The 15,681-nt window shown below is 35.3% G+C and overlaps 1 protein-coding gene and 1 pseudogene across 1 annotated transcript; one reads left to right on the top strand and one right to left on the bottom strand.

Moving 5' to 3' along the window:
• Window positions 1-5,316: 5,316 nt before the first annotated feature.
• On the bottom strand, window positions 5,317-6,231 carry LOC114073968. The gene has a single exon (XM_027911738.1). It carries the CDS (start codon window positions 6,229-6,231, stop codon window positions 5,317-5,319), a length of 915 nt encoding a protein of 304 aa, XP_027767539.1.
• Window positions 6,232-7,322: 1,091 nt separating this feature from the next.
• On the top strand, window positions 7,323-8,587 carry LOC107030542 (annotated as a pseudogene).
• Window positions 8,588-15,681: the final 7,094 nt, after the last annotated feature.

Genomic DNA, 15,681 nt, shown 5'->3' with positions numbered 1-15,681 from the left:
TTAAAAATGAAGCTAACATCACTAGGCTTTATCTGACTCTGTTTGAAGCTAGGTATAGGCGAATTTAAAATTTAAATATTGAGAGTTTTTTTTTTTAAAAAAAATTGATACACTAATTAAGAAAAGATTTATTGAGTTTATCATTTTATCCTTATGGTTTTCATGAAGATTTACCTTTTACAAAGTAAATAATTGAGGGTATAGTAGGTAAAAGAAAAGTTTGTCTTTTCTTAATTTGTCAAAATGAACAAATAATTAGGAACAAAAAAAAAATGGACAAGTAACTAAGTAAAAAAAATATATATTTATTGACATATATATAAAATTATACTGAATAAATTTTTTCAAATTGGTGACATCATGAGTTACAAACTAAATCCGCTTTCGTACGGAGGGCTTAGGACGTTTATCAATAAAAATGAACTAATCATTCCTACTTAATGTAATGTTATTTAACTTAATTCAGAGTTTAAAAAAGATTTTTGAAATTTATGGTCTAAATAAAATCATAGATGTTTATATCTCTATAAATTATCTCATTAAGGATGAAATAAATGTCTTAATTAGAGTTAAATTGTTACAAGATGTAAGAAATGTATAAATTCTTCCCTAAAAAATTGTCGTATAAAATGTTTTCCACCGAAAATATTTTCTTGCAAAACAAATTTTACTTTCTTTCTAATGTTTGATTAGTAAAAAAGAAAATATATTATCTCAAAAGTATATTTATATTATCTAATAAAACATTATCGAAGCAAAATGAGATGGTGAGCGGAGGTTCGGGGGTTAAATGGTCAAGGGGTAGGGATTGAATGAATAGGGACTAGACAGAGGGGTTGAATGGTTAAGTGGGCGTTTGGGAGAGGATTGAATGAGTAGAGGTGAGACAATTAACTTAAAATGTCAGTTATATAATTTATTTTTTTTACTTTTATTAGAAAAGTCATTCTCTTCATTTTAAAAAACTTATTTTACTAGAAAAAAACATTTTTTAAACATTTAACAATCAAATATAAATACATATATATTTAGAGAACTCTCCATTGCAAACAAATAAAACACGAAATATATATGTACTGAAATTGAAATTGTAATTGTAATTGAAACTGAATTTGAAATTAAATTCTTACCCCTTACCGACACCTTGCTGATTCCTTACAAAAAGGGTAATCAATTTGTAGTTTGTTGTAAATTCAAGATTATAAGAAGAAGACAAGAGAAATAGATGTAGGAGAAGACTTTCTTTTATTCAAGTATATATAAGTTTCATATGTATATATTACAATAGTGAATGAACAACCCTATTTATAGAGTGAGAAATCATTCCAAAGGTCACCATATTAAGTATCATAATAAATAGATACATACTTATCCAAAAAGGTTCATGTAACCTAGTGAATATGAATGGTTGTTCATGTACTAACTTTATGGACTATCCACTTATTTAATGGATTTATAACACTCCCCCTTGGATGTCCATAGATATTGTGCCTCGTTAAAACCTTACTAGAAAAAAACCCTGTGGGAAAAAATTCTAGTGAAGGAAAAAGAGTACACATATCTTTTGATACGCATTATTTGCTGCCTCATTAAAAACCTTTCTAGGAAAACCCAATGGGACAAAACCTAGATCAAGGAAAAAAGAGTACAGTGTGTATTTTACTCCCCCTGATAAAAACCACGATTCAGATGGTTAAGTTTCCGCATTCCAATTTTGTGAACCATCTTCTCAAGAGTTGAGGCCGGTAAAGATTTAGTAAATAAATCTGCTGGATTATCACTCGAACGAATTTGTCGCACATCAATATCACCATTCTTCTGGAGATCATGTGTGAAGAATAATTTTGGTGAAATGTGTTTCGTTCTATCTCCTTTTATAAAGCCTCCTTTTAATTGAGCTATGCATGCAGCATTGTCTTCAAAGAGTATTGTGGGTATCTTGACGTCACACTTCAAACCACATCTTTCTTTGATAGAATGTATTACTGATCTTAACCATACACATTCTCTACTTGCTTCATGAATGGCTATTATCTCAGCATGATTTGAAGAAGTAGCGACAATAGACTGCTTCATAGATCGCCATGATATAGCAGTACCTCCATATGTGAACAGATAGCCTGTTTGTGATCGAGCTTTATGTGGGTCAGATAAATAACCTGCATCTGCATGACCAACAAGATCTGCACTATCTTTGTTAGTATAAAACAGACCCATATCACTAGTTCCCCTTAGATATCGCAATATATGTTTAACTCCTTTCCAATGTCTTCGTGTAGGGGAAGAACTATATCTTGCTAACAAATTAACAGAAAATGCTATGTCAGGTCTCGTAGCATTAGCAAGATACATAAGTGCCCCAATTGCACTAAGATAAGGTACTTCTGGACCAAGAGGTTCCTCATTCTCTTCTTGAGGTCGGAATGGATCCTTACTCACTTCAAGTGATCGGACAACCATTGGAGTACTTAATGGATGTGCTTTGTCCATGTAAAATCGTTTCAAGATTTTCTCAGTATAGGCAGATTGATGGATGAAGACCCCGTCTACTAAATATTCTATTTGTAGTCCAAGACAAATTTTTGTCTTTCCAAGGTCTTTCATCTCAAATTCTTCCTTTAGATATTCAATTGCCTTTTGAACCTCTTCTGGAGTTCCAATGAGATTAATGTCATCAACATAAACAGCAAGAATAACAAATCCCAATGTTGTTTTCTTAATAAATATACAAGGACAAATGACATCGTTTATATAACCTTGTTTTATCAAGTACTCACTGAGGCGATTATACCACATGCGCCCTGATTGTTTTAAGCCATATAATGACTTTTGTAATCTGATTGAATATATTTCCCGAGATTTTGAACTACATGCTTCAGGCATTTTAAGTCCTTCTGGAACTTTCATATAAATTTCATTATCAAGTGAACCGTAAAGGTAAGCTGTAACCACATCCATTAGACGAATTTCAAGATTTTCATGTACAGCTAAACCGATGAGATATCGAAAAGTTATTGCATCCATAACAGGTGAATATGTTTCTTCATAGTCGACACCAGGTCGTTGAGAGAATCCTTGTGCAACAAGGCGTGCCTTGTATCTTACAATCTCATTTCTCTCATTTCTTTTTCGTACAAAGACCCATTTATAGCCAATTGGTTTAACATCACTAGGCGTTTGGACTACTGGTCCAAAAACCTCACGCTTAGCAAGTGAATTCAATTCTGATTCAATTGCTTCTTTCCATTTTGGCCAATCATGTCTTTGTCGACATTCTTCGACGGATAGAGGTTCAAGATCCTCATTTCCTTGCATAATGTTAAGTGCAACATCATATGCGAAAACATTATCCACTATGATTTTTGATCGATCTAAACTTATCCCATCACCTGTAGAAGAACTTATTGAGAGTTCTTCATTTACTTGAGTCTCGGGTTCACTGATTTCTTCAGGAATATCAGGATTAATCAGATCTTGAATTTCTTCGTGAAATTCTTTTGTAGTGTCATTTTTTGTACTTCTTTTTCTAGGATTCTTATCTTTTGAACCCAATGGTCTACCACGCTTCAGGCGTATTTGTGATTCAGAAGCTATGACACTTGTAGATGGTCCTTTTGGGACGTCGATTCGGATAGGCACATTTACTGCAGGAATATGTGACTTTGTTATCCTTTTTGAATCAGTAAATGCGTCTGGCATTTGATTTGCTATGTTTTGCAAATGGATGATCTTCTGGACCTCTTGTTCACACACAGGGGAGCGTGGATCAAAATGAGATAATGACGAAACTTTCCATGCAATTTCACTTTTAAGTTTATTTTTCTCTCCCCCTAATTGCGGAAAATTTGTTTCATCAAATCGACAATCTGCAAATCTTGCAGTGAATAAATCTCCCGTCAATGGCTCAAGGTAGCGAATTATTGAGGGTGAATCAAACCCAACATATATGCCTAACCTTCTTTGAGGGCCCATCTTGGTGCGCTGAGGTGGTGCTACAGGCACATATACAGCACATCCAAAAATTCGAAGATGAGCAATATTTGGTTCATGACCAAATACCAATTGTAATGGGGAGTATTTATTATAATGAGTCGGTCTGAGACGAACAAGTGATGCTGCATGTAAGATAGCATGACCCCAAACAGTAGTAGGCAACTCACTTTTCATAAGTAGAGGTCTTGCTATCAATTGTAAGCGCTTAATAAATGACTCAGCAAGGCCATTTTGAGTATGAACATGAGCTACAGGATGTTCAACTTTTATCCCTACCGATACGCAATAAGCATCAAAAGCTTGGGATGTGAATTCGCCAGCATTATCAAGACGAATTGTCTTAATGGGATAATCTGGAAATTGCGCTCTTAATCGTATCATTTGTGCCAATAATTTTGCAAACGCCAGGTTGCGAGATGATAAGAGGCACACATGAGACCATCTTGAAGATGCGTCTATTAGGACCATAAAATATCTAAACGACCCACTAGATGGGTGAATAGGTCCACAAATATCCCCATGTATTCGTTCCAAAAATTGAGGGGATTCAATGTTAACCTTCATTGGTGATGGCCTAGTAATCAATTTGCCTTGGCAGCAAGCAGCACATGAAAACTCATCATTTGTAAGAATCTTCAGGTTCTTTAATGGATGACCATTTGAGTTTTCAATGATTCGTCTCATCATTATTGATCCAGGATGACCTATTCGGTCATGCCAAAGCACAAAAGTCTTTAAGTCAGTAAACTTCTGGTTTACGATAGAGTGTGCTTCAATCGTACTTATTTTTGCATAATACAGGCCAGAAGATAAAGTTGATAATTTCTCCAATACATATTTCTGGTTTGAGACAATCTTGGTAATACCAAGGTATTCAACATTCATTTCATTTATTGTCTCAACATGATATCCATTTCGGCGAATATCTTTAAAACTTAACAGGTTTCTTGGGGATTTAGAAGAGAACAAAGCATCTTCTATGACAAGTTTTGTCCCCTTAGGCAGAAATATAGTAGCTCTTCCGGAGCCTTCTATTAAGTTTGAATTACCAGAAATTGTAGTAACATTTGCTTTTCTTCTAAGCAAGTAGGAGAAGTATTTCTCATCTTTGAATATGGCGTGCGTTGTTCCACTATCAATTATACAAATATCTTCATGATTGATCATTGAGGTATCCATATATTCTTCAAGATAAAAGATATAAAAGAAATAAACATTATAATATTATTACTAAACAAAAACAATACACAACCTTTTAGTTATTTACAAATCTAGGAAAACATATTCATACTAGTTCATATAAACGACGAAAATGAAATATATTTATATTATCACAGACCCATCACCTATCAGGTGATCTATCTTTCCTTCGGGGTTCTCAAAGAAATCCGCTACATCTAGATGCATGGGTTCAACAGTATCTTCCGTGATAAAGTTGGCTTCTGCGTTATTTTTCACCTCCTTCAGGGAAGCTTGATATAACTCAACCAGGTGCCTTGGCGTACGACAGGTACGTGACCAATGTCCTTTTCCTCCACATCGATAACATTTGTTGTCTGAATTTTTCTTCTGCACTACGTCATGTTTTTCATTCTTCTTTTTACACTGCTGGTGTTGAATGTTATTATTTAGTGCAAGACGATCACCATGATTGAGATTTCTTCCTCGACCACGACCACGGCCACGACTGGGGCCACGACCTTTTTCACGCTTAGATTGGTGAAAATTTGCCGTATTTACTTCAGGAAATGGCATAGAACCAGTAGGTCGACTTTCATGGTTTTTCATCAGTAAATCATTATGTTGTTCAGCAACAAGGAGATGTGAGATTAATTCGGAATACTTTTTAAATCCCATTTCTCGGTATTGCTGCTGCAGAAGCATACTCGAGGCAGGGAAAGTGGAAAACGTTTTTTCCAGCATATCATGGTCAGTGATATTTTCTCCACATAATTTTAATTGTGAGATAATTTTAAACATAGAAGAGTTATACTCACTGATAGATTTAAAATCTTGAAGTCTCAAGTGGATCCAATCATAACGTGCCTGTGGAAGGACAACCAACTTCAGGTGGTCATATCTATCTTTTAAATTGTTCCACAACACCAGAGGATCCTTAACAGTGAGATATTCCATTTTCAAACCCTCATCAAGGTGATGACGGAGAAATATCATCGCCTTAGCACGGTTTTGATTCGATGCTTGATTATTTTCTTGGATGGTGTCTGCTAGACCCATCGCATTAAGATGAATTTCTGCATCGAGTGCCCATGATAGATAGCTTTTTCCCGATATGTCTAGAGCAAGAAATTCAAGTTTAGAAAGATTAGACATTATTTAAAAATAAAGGAAATTCTTACCTCCGAGGCTTTGAAAGTCTTTACTTGAACTGGTAGAGACTCGTGCTGATAACGTGTTGTAAAATCAAGATTATAAGAAGAAGACAAGAGAAATAGATGTAGGAGAAGACTTTCTTTTATTCAAGTATATATAAGTTTCATATGTATATATTATAATAGTGAATGAACAACCCTATTTATAGAGTGAGAAATCATTCCAAAGGTCACCATATTAAGTATCATAATAAATAGATACATACTTATCCAAAAAGGTTTATGTAACCTAGTGAATATGAATGGTTGTTCATGTACTAACTTTATGGACTATCCACTTATTTAATGGATTTATAACATAGTTATTATTTTGAACTATATTTGTTGAGGGGTTACCATCAAACAGACGGATCATTAATTTGTAATTTATTGCAATTCAAACACATTTTCTTTTTTCAAATGTAGAAATTTAAAAGCTCTAACCCAATAATCAAATGCCTAAAATAATAGCGCAACGACAGTGGTAAATACTTACTTGCACACAACATAATAATCACTCTAAAATATATAACTTCATTATAATTAAGTGATTTAATATCATGCGTATATATTGACCAAGCCATAATATAAACATATTTTTAACTTGGCCTCAACTGATATTTATACTATCTAATTTTATATGTGTACAAGTAGACACTTAAGCTTGTATAAAAATTGAACAAATTGACACATGATTAGTCCTACGTGGCGTTCTACATGATAATTTTATGTTATATGCGTCTACTTGTTCCATTTTATACAACATTTCATGTCTATTTGTGCACATCCAAAACTGGAGAACATAGATATCAACTGAAGCCAAGTTAAAAAACACTATATTATTTGATTATCATGATTAAATGTTGAAAGACTTAGTATAAACACATGTCTATCATCCATTTATTGACTTGATATTATTATTATTAGAGTAGGAGACTTTGGAGTAGATTTTGTACCAATGGAAATAAGTAAGAAAAAGACAAATCCTGGAGTTATAAAGTTGTCATGCAATAATTTAAATTTTATGCTCATTCTTCAAAGAAAAAAAAAAGAAATGGAGAAAAGCAATTGTCTAACAAGTCTAGTAGTTCTAATACTTGTATTGCCATATGTAAATGCAACCTTGTCAAGGCCTAAAGCTACTACAAAGCACTTTGTGTTGGTTCATAAGGCCTGTCATGGAGCCTGGTCATGGTACAAAATTATAGCATTAATGAAATCTTCAGGGCATAATGTCACAGCTCTTGACTTAGGTTCTTCAGGAATCAACTCGAAACAGGCTCTCGAAATCACACATTTTTCTGATTTTTGAGTCCGTTAATCGAGTTCATGACTTCTCTTCCTACACATAAAAATGTTGTTCTTGTTGGCCATAGCATTGGTGGTCTAGCCATTTCGAAAGCCATGGAACTTTTTCCAGAAAAAATTTCAGGTGCTATATTTGTTGCTGGTTTAATGCCTGGTCCAAATATCAATGCAAGCAATGTCTACATTGAGGTACCAAATTTTCATATTCAATGAGATCATGCAATATAGTCGTATCTAAATATCCTTCGTTATAGTTATGCAATGCAGTAGTATCGAAACTTGATAATCGTGTTATATACCATAATGGGCCTTCGAATCCTCCAACCTTCATTTTAGGTCCAAAGTACTTGGCAAGTAATGTTTACCAACAGAGCCCAATTCAGGTAAGAAAATCATAATACAAATTACTACATATTTATTCAAGTACTGGATTGCAACTTGAAATTGATTTATTTTTCTTTCTTTCTTGGTGTTAGGATTTGGCGTTGGCCACTACACTAGTAAGGGAAATATTTTTTTTTAGTGTGGAAGATGTTTCAAAGGAGATAATTCTTTCGAGAAAAAGATATGGATCAATTAGGCGAGCGTTTGTTGTGACTTCTGAAGATAAACTTTTAAAAAAAGAATTTCAACAGTTGATGATCGAAAGTAATCCACCTGATGAAGTGAAAGAGATCGAGGGCGCTGACCATATGGTCATGATGTCTAAGCCCCATGAACTTTTTAAATTTCTTCTTAAATTTGCTGACAAGTGACTAATTCACGTCTGTTTTATTTATATGATAATCTAAGTTCTTTTTTTGAAAGTCTGAGCTAGCTGATTTGATCTTCTAATCATTTTCTTTGAATGTTTTTTTTTATCCTTTTATTGTAATATTAGTGTTTGGAATTGACATTAATAAACAACTTATATTTCAAGTAATTCCATAGTATTGTTGTTTTAGTTTAATTTTATGTATTCTCATTACCATTAAAGCATTTTTCTTAGCTTAAATTCATGACCATTTGGGTTGAATAATTAATTTTTTGCTTAGTGTTAATTTAATTCAATCCAAAGCTTTATTTTTAGGCTTCAAGCCTAAATTCATGTCATGCATCAAGGTGACTTGATATTTCGTCAAATTCAAGACTAATAAGGTAATGTCACATGTTCAAATAATATGACAATTTCAGTCAAATTCAAGAACCAGCCAAAAGTTGTCAAGTACTGTCTAATATAGCATGTCTTAGTCAATCACAAGCAACCTTACCTACTCCCTACAATTATAAATAGAGTAGTTACGTTACATAATTTTCTAGGGGATATTCATGAATAAGCATTGGAGGAAAACCAACATCGACTACATAGTTTTTTAAAGAAGCGATCAACCATCATGATCCGAGTCTATGTGTGCGGTACTTAGAATTACTAGTAAACTCAAGCAAATCCTCGATATTGACATACAACTAACAATTAAACTAACATTCTATGAACTGCAAATGGAACCTGAAACATAATTAATTGACTAGGCAAAATGCTAACTATGTAACTCCATAGGATGACCAAAATTTCATGCAAAAATTAAATAGCTAATGTCTGGACCAAAGCCTTTACTAATTGGAGTGAAATGAAGTAAGTTTGTTGGAACATGGCCTCTAACTATCATCAAAAGCAATCTATGTTTAAAATGAGAGTTCTAACTACTTGCTACTTCATGAAGTCTCCACATACGGAGGACTCACGAATAATTGACTAAGAAAATTGCAACCTGCCTAGCTATTAAGAAAATTGCAACCTCTCTAGCTATGAGTGTGAGAGAGAACATCTGAATTTACATCATACTCCCTCTCCCCTTAGTTACTTGGTGCATTTTTAAATTGACACACCTATTAAGAAAATAATTATTGACATAGTAAATTTACCATTTTATCCTTACTAATTATGAAGTGGATGAATCAAAACTTACAATATTCAAGAAGTTCACACGAATACATAAGGAATTCCAACAATCCTTTTGGGAAGATCACACAAGAAAATTCACAACCTCCATTGTTCAAGAATTGAACTAAAATCAAGAACTACGTAAGAACACTTTGAATAAACAACTTTGTGGATAATTTCAGATGTATGGCGTGAGGAAGAATAAGTCCAACATTGTGAGAATCCTTACATACCTAAAAAGAACAATGTTCTTGGCGAAATCCATAATTCTTGAAAAACGCTTGAAATCTAGCATTTTCTCCTCTTGAAATCTTGCTCTAATCCGGTAAGTATTTAGGAACGTGAAAAAGTGGTCTAATATTGATTAGAACCTTATTCGGGGTGAAGAACAACGTGTCTAGGCTCAGTAGGAAAAGGAAAAGACCAAACTACCCTACTAAAAACGAATGAGATATCTTTAATAGAGAGGATTCACTCAAATAGCCACAACTTTTGCTCCGAGCTCGAAACTAAGCAAACTTGGCAGCGTTGGAAAGATGACTCAAAAAACTTTAATTGTTCGTCATGGGTCACCTAAATCTTTATGTGCTAAAAGATATAATTAATCGAATATGACCCAAACGAAAAATTGATAGTTGACTTGCACGAGCCTTTTTTGAAACCCCAGGTGTTACAATATCTCCCCCTTAGGAACATTCTGTTGGGAACAAATCCGTAACAGAAATAATATTTGCGGTAATAAAGGCAATAAATGCGGAACACAACAATACGGTTATTCAACGAGAATAAAAGAGAAATAATGACACCAAGATTTTACGTGGAAACCCTCCTAAATAAGGGGAAAACCACGACCCAAGAGGAGCAACGAATATCACTATAGTAAGGATTTTACACTTGTATGTCTGAGCAAAACTCCAAAGATCACTACACACTCAAAAGAAATAACCCTCTTTTGATTTTTCCACCTCACTATAATATCGCTCACACTTTCTATTTTTCCTCACAGATTATTTTCTTCTGTGATGCCTCACTCTTCTTTTCTCTCCTTTGTAAATTTTTTTTTGGTGCACTTAGAATGAAGAATTGCCCTCCCTTTTATATAAAACAAATGCACTACCCTCCAAAATGTGCTACATAAGAAAAATAATTTTTTTCTTCTTCATAGCTTACCTACTATTGAAAATTAAGTAAAGCTGAAAAATAATTCAGCACCAAATTTGCCAAACTTTGAAATTGGCAAAGAGCTATTCAAAGTTTAGTACATGAGGATGGACCCCTCAATATCCCCCTCCAGACCCATTCACCCTGAAGGAGGTAGCTCTAGGTTTCTATCTTGAGTACATGCCGACAAGTTTTTTGCATAGCTCAAACTTGTCTTTTGATACCACCTTGGTCAGCATATCTGAAGGGTTTTCACTAGTAGGGATTTTTATGACCTTCATAGATCCGTCCTCTATCTTTTCACGAATCCAGTGATATCTCACGTCGATATGCTTCGTCCTTGCATGATACATGGTGTTCTTGCTCAAGTCTATTGCACTCTAACTGTCAAAATAGACGACATACTCCTTCTGATGCAATCCAAGTTCTTGAAGAAATCGTTTCAGCCATACCATCTCTTTACCAGCTTCAGTAGTTGAAATATATTCTGCCTCAGTTGTAGAGAGTGCGACACACTTCTGCAACTTTGACTGCCATGATATAGCTCCCCCTGAAAATGTAAACAAATATCTAGTAGTGGATTTTCTATTATCGAAGCCACCTGCCATATCAGCATCAATATTGCCCTTCAAGATTGGATCAGATCCTTTAAAACACAAGCAATCTTTTGTGGTACCTCTTAGGTACCTGAGTATCCACTTAACTGCCTCCCAGTGTCCTTTTCAAGGATTTTCAAAGAATCTGCTAACAACACCAACGACATGAGCAATATCAGGTCTTGTACACACCATCACATACATCAAAATCACCACTGCTGAAGAATAAGGAACTTTAGTCATTCCCTCTTTCTCCTCTTTCGTTGTAGGACACATCTGTTTGCTCAACTTCAGATGACTCGCAAGAGGCGTGCTAAAAGGTTTAGCACTCTTCATGTTGAAGCATTCTAGTACACGTTCAATGTACTTCTTGAGATAGCCACAAATTTCTTTTTGTTCGTTCTCGAACAATCTTCATTCCTAGAATTTGTTGTGCTGGGCCCAAGTCTTTCATGTCAAATGACTTGTACAAATCTTTCTTCAACTTTGCAATCAGCTCTTTGCTTGTCCTACAATTAACATGTCATCCACATACAGCAACAAAATAATAAAATTGTTCTCAGAAAATCTTTTGAAGTATACACATGTATCAGAATAGGTCTTTGTGTACGTTTGACTTTTCATGAAAGAGTCAAACTTTTTGTACCATTGCTTTGGGGCTTGTTTCAACTCATAAAGACTCTTATTCAATTTGCACACCATGTGTTTCTTTCCAGATACTTCAAATCCCTCTGGTTGCTCCATATAAATCTCTTCTTCCAAATCTCCATGAAGAAATGCAGTTTTCACGTCCAATTGCTCCACTTCAAGATCTAGACTAGCTGCTATGCTCAAAATAGTTTGAATAGAAGTCATTTTGACAACAGGTGAAAAAATTTCATCAAAATCAATACCTTTCTTTTGTTCGAAGCCTTTTACAACCAATCGAGCTTTGTACCTGACCAACTTGCCATTTCCATCTTTCTTGAGTTTAAAGACCCACTTGCACTTAAGCAGTCTTTTGCCTTTTGGAAGTTCAACTAGCTGGTATGTGCCATTTTTCTATAGAGATCCCATCTCTTCGTGCGTGACTTTAATCCATTGGCTCTTTTCCGGATGAGAAAACACATCCTTAAGACTTTCTGGCTCACCTTCATCGTTGATGAGGACATACTCTGAGGAAGGATATTTGGTTGATTCTCCCCTTTGTGTTTCTGATCTCCTCAGAGGTTGAGTTTGTTATTCTTCTTCTGGGTACTCCATTTGCTCCGTATTATCACCAAGTTGCACCCCCTGCTCAACAATCTCATCAAGTTGCTCTTCATGTTCAACAACTTCATCGATTGTCCTTTCTGCACTTATGGGATGGTTAGAAGAAGAAGGACCGGTTACAAGATTAGGGACTACCATTCTTTTTATTGGCCTTCTCGGATACATCATCAGCAGTTCCAAATTCACTTTCTCTAAAGATTACATCTCTGCTTCTAATGACCTTCTTCTTTACAAGATCCCATAGTCTGTACCCGAACTCTCCATCTCCATATCCGATGAATATGCAGGGAACTGATTTATCATCTAGCTTGGTTCTCTGCTCCTTCGGTACATGTGCAAAAGCTTTGCAGCCGAATACCTTTAGGTGCGAGTAAGATATCTCCTTATTGGTCCAAACTCTATCCAGATTGTCAAACTCCAACGAAACTGATGGACTATGATTGATATGATAGCACGCTGTTCGAACTGCATCACCCCAGAATATCTTAGGTAATTTAGCCATTCTGAGCATGCTTCTCACCTTCTCAATAATGGTGCGATTCATTCTTTCAGCTACACCTTTGTGTTGTGGGGTTCCAGGAACTGTCTTTTCATGTCTGATTCCATGGTTTGAACAGAACTCTTCAAATTCTCTTGAAGTGTACTCACCTCCATTGTCGGTTCGGAGACGTTTTAGCTTTCGACCTGTCTCTCTTTCTATCAGAGCATGAAACTTTTGAAATACTTGAAACACCTAATCTTTGATTCTCAAGATATAAACCCACAATTTTCGAGAAGCATCATCAATAAAGGTAACAAAGTATTTATTACCTCCTATCGATTCTATCTCCATTGGACTACAAACATCAGAATATACCAAATCAAGAATATTCGACTTTCTTTCAGATGATGTCTGAAATGAGACTCTATGTTGTTTACCAAATAAGCAGTAGTTACAAGGTTTTATCGTTGTACCTTTGGCAAAAGAGATGAGTGATTTTTTGGAAAAAATTTGCAATCCTTTCTCGCTCATATGACCCATTCTTTTATGCCATAAATCTACAGAATTCTCTTTTTGAGCCGCATTTAATTCACCTTGGCATATTTCTGCATTTGTCCTGTACAACGTGCCACGGGCAACTCCTTTTGCAATCACCAATGCCCCTTTGGTGAGTCTCCATTTTTATTTGCAAAGTAGTTCTCATATCCATATCGGTCCAAAGCAACTCCCGAGATCAAGTTCATCCGCAAATCAGGTATGTGGCACACATCTTTCAACACTAATGTGCATCCAACATTTGTTTTTAAGCAAATGTCTCCGATCCCCTCAATCTTTGAGTAACTTATGTTACCCATTTTCACATTGCGAAAATCACCGGCTATATATCTGCAAAAAAGATCTCTTACCGGTGTGGCATGGTAAGATGCTGCTGTGTCGACCACCCATTCCGACTCTACACCTGCCAAGTGCATGCCTTCTTCTTCCTCATTTATGAGGAGAACAACATTGTCATTATTTTGCACCATGACAGTTGTGTTGTCATCATTCTTCTGGCCGCTGCTTTCCCCTTTGCCCTTTTTTAGATTTGGACAATCTCTTTTGAAGTGTGATGGTTGATCGCAATTGTTGCAATTTCTGACCTTCGATTTTGATCGGACCTTGGACTTTTCACAAGCTCCGAATCTACCATAGTTACTTGAGCTCCTTTGGTACCTTCTGCCTCTACTTTCCATGATGAGAGCCTGTCCGTGATTTTCAGGCCTTTTTCTCATCTTCTCATTAAGCAAAAGGGCTGATGTGACATCCTTCAACTCAATAGAGTCCTTACCATGTAAAATGGTTGTTTCTAAAGTATCGTAGAAAGATGGAAACGAGTTTAGGAGCACTATGGCTTTATATTCATCCTCGGTCTTTACTCCAAAGTTCGCTAGCTGCGTGATTAGTCCATTAAGTACATTTAAACGAGACAAAAAATTTGTACCTTCACCCATATGTAGCGCATATAACTGCTTCTTTAGGTACAATTTATTTGTCAGCGTTTTGGACATGTATAGATTTTCTAACTTTGTCCAAATGCCACATGCACTCTCTTTATCGATGATTTATTAACTACATCATCTGTTAAGTGCAATCTGATTGCACTAGCAACCTTTTCATCCATTTCTTCCCAATCTCAAGTTTCATCGATTCAGGCTTTTTGGATTTGCCGCCTAGTGCCTTGTGTAAACCCTGTTGGATAAGCAAGTCTTTCATCCTTCTCTGCCACGTTGAGAAAACGCTACCACCGTTGAATTTTGCTACCTCGTACTTTACTCCAGACATTTTTTTCAACTGAGTATAGTACAATAAGCTGCAAAAATATTTCTACAAATGAGCAGAACATGTGCTCTGATACCAATTGTTGGGAATAAATCCGTAACAGAAATAGTATTTACTGTAATAAAGGCAATAAATGCGGAACACAACAATACGATTAATTAACGAGAATAAAAGAGAAATAATGACACCAAGATTTTACGTGAAAACCCTCCTAAATAAGGGAAAAACCACGACCCGAGAGGAGCAACAAATATCACTATAGTAAGGATTTTACACTTGTATGTCTGAGCAAAACTCCAAAGATCACTACACACTCAAAAAAAATAACCCTCTTTTGATTTTTCCACCTCACTATAATATCGCTCACACTCTCTATTTTTCCTCACAGATTTTTTTTTTGTGATGCCTCACTCTTCTTTTCTCTCCTTTGTAATTTTTTTTTGGTGCACTTAGAATGATGAATTGTCCTCCCTCTTATAGAAAACAAATACACTACCCTCAAAATGTGCTACAGAAGAAAAACAATTTTTTTCTTCTTCATAGCTTACCTACTATTAGAAATTAAGTAAAGCTGAAAAATAATTCAGCACAAAATCTGCCAAACTTTGAAATTGACAGAGAGCTATTCAAAGTTTGGTACATGGAAATGGACCCCACACATTCGTCCTTGAACGAGATCAAACTAAGCACAACAAGGGAGGGAAATATCTGATCACCCAACTCAAGCACAAAATATACAAATAGCACAAACTCAACATATCAACTTAAAAGAGTACTTTA

Source organism: Solanum pennellii, chromosome 9, assembly GCF_001406875.1.
Source record: "Solanum pennellii chromosome 9, SPENNV200".
In the NCBI taxonomy this organism is placed as follows: domain Eukaryota; kingdom Viridiplantae; phylum Streptophyta; class Magnoliopsida; order Solanales; family Solanaceae; genus Solanum; species Solanum pennellii.
The sequence above is the reverse complement of the archived record's forward strand: the minus strand, read 5'-3'. Positions and strand labels throughout refer to the sequence as shown.

What these genes read in the sequence shown, in the direction of transcription:
- LOC114073968 (XM_027911738.1), bottom strand. Translation starts at nt 6,231, where the DNA reads ATGGGTCTAGCAGACACCATCCAAGAAAATAATCAAGCATCGAATCAA.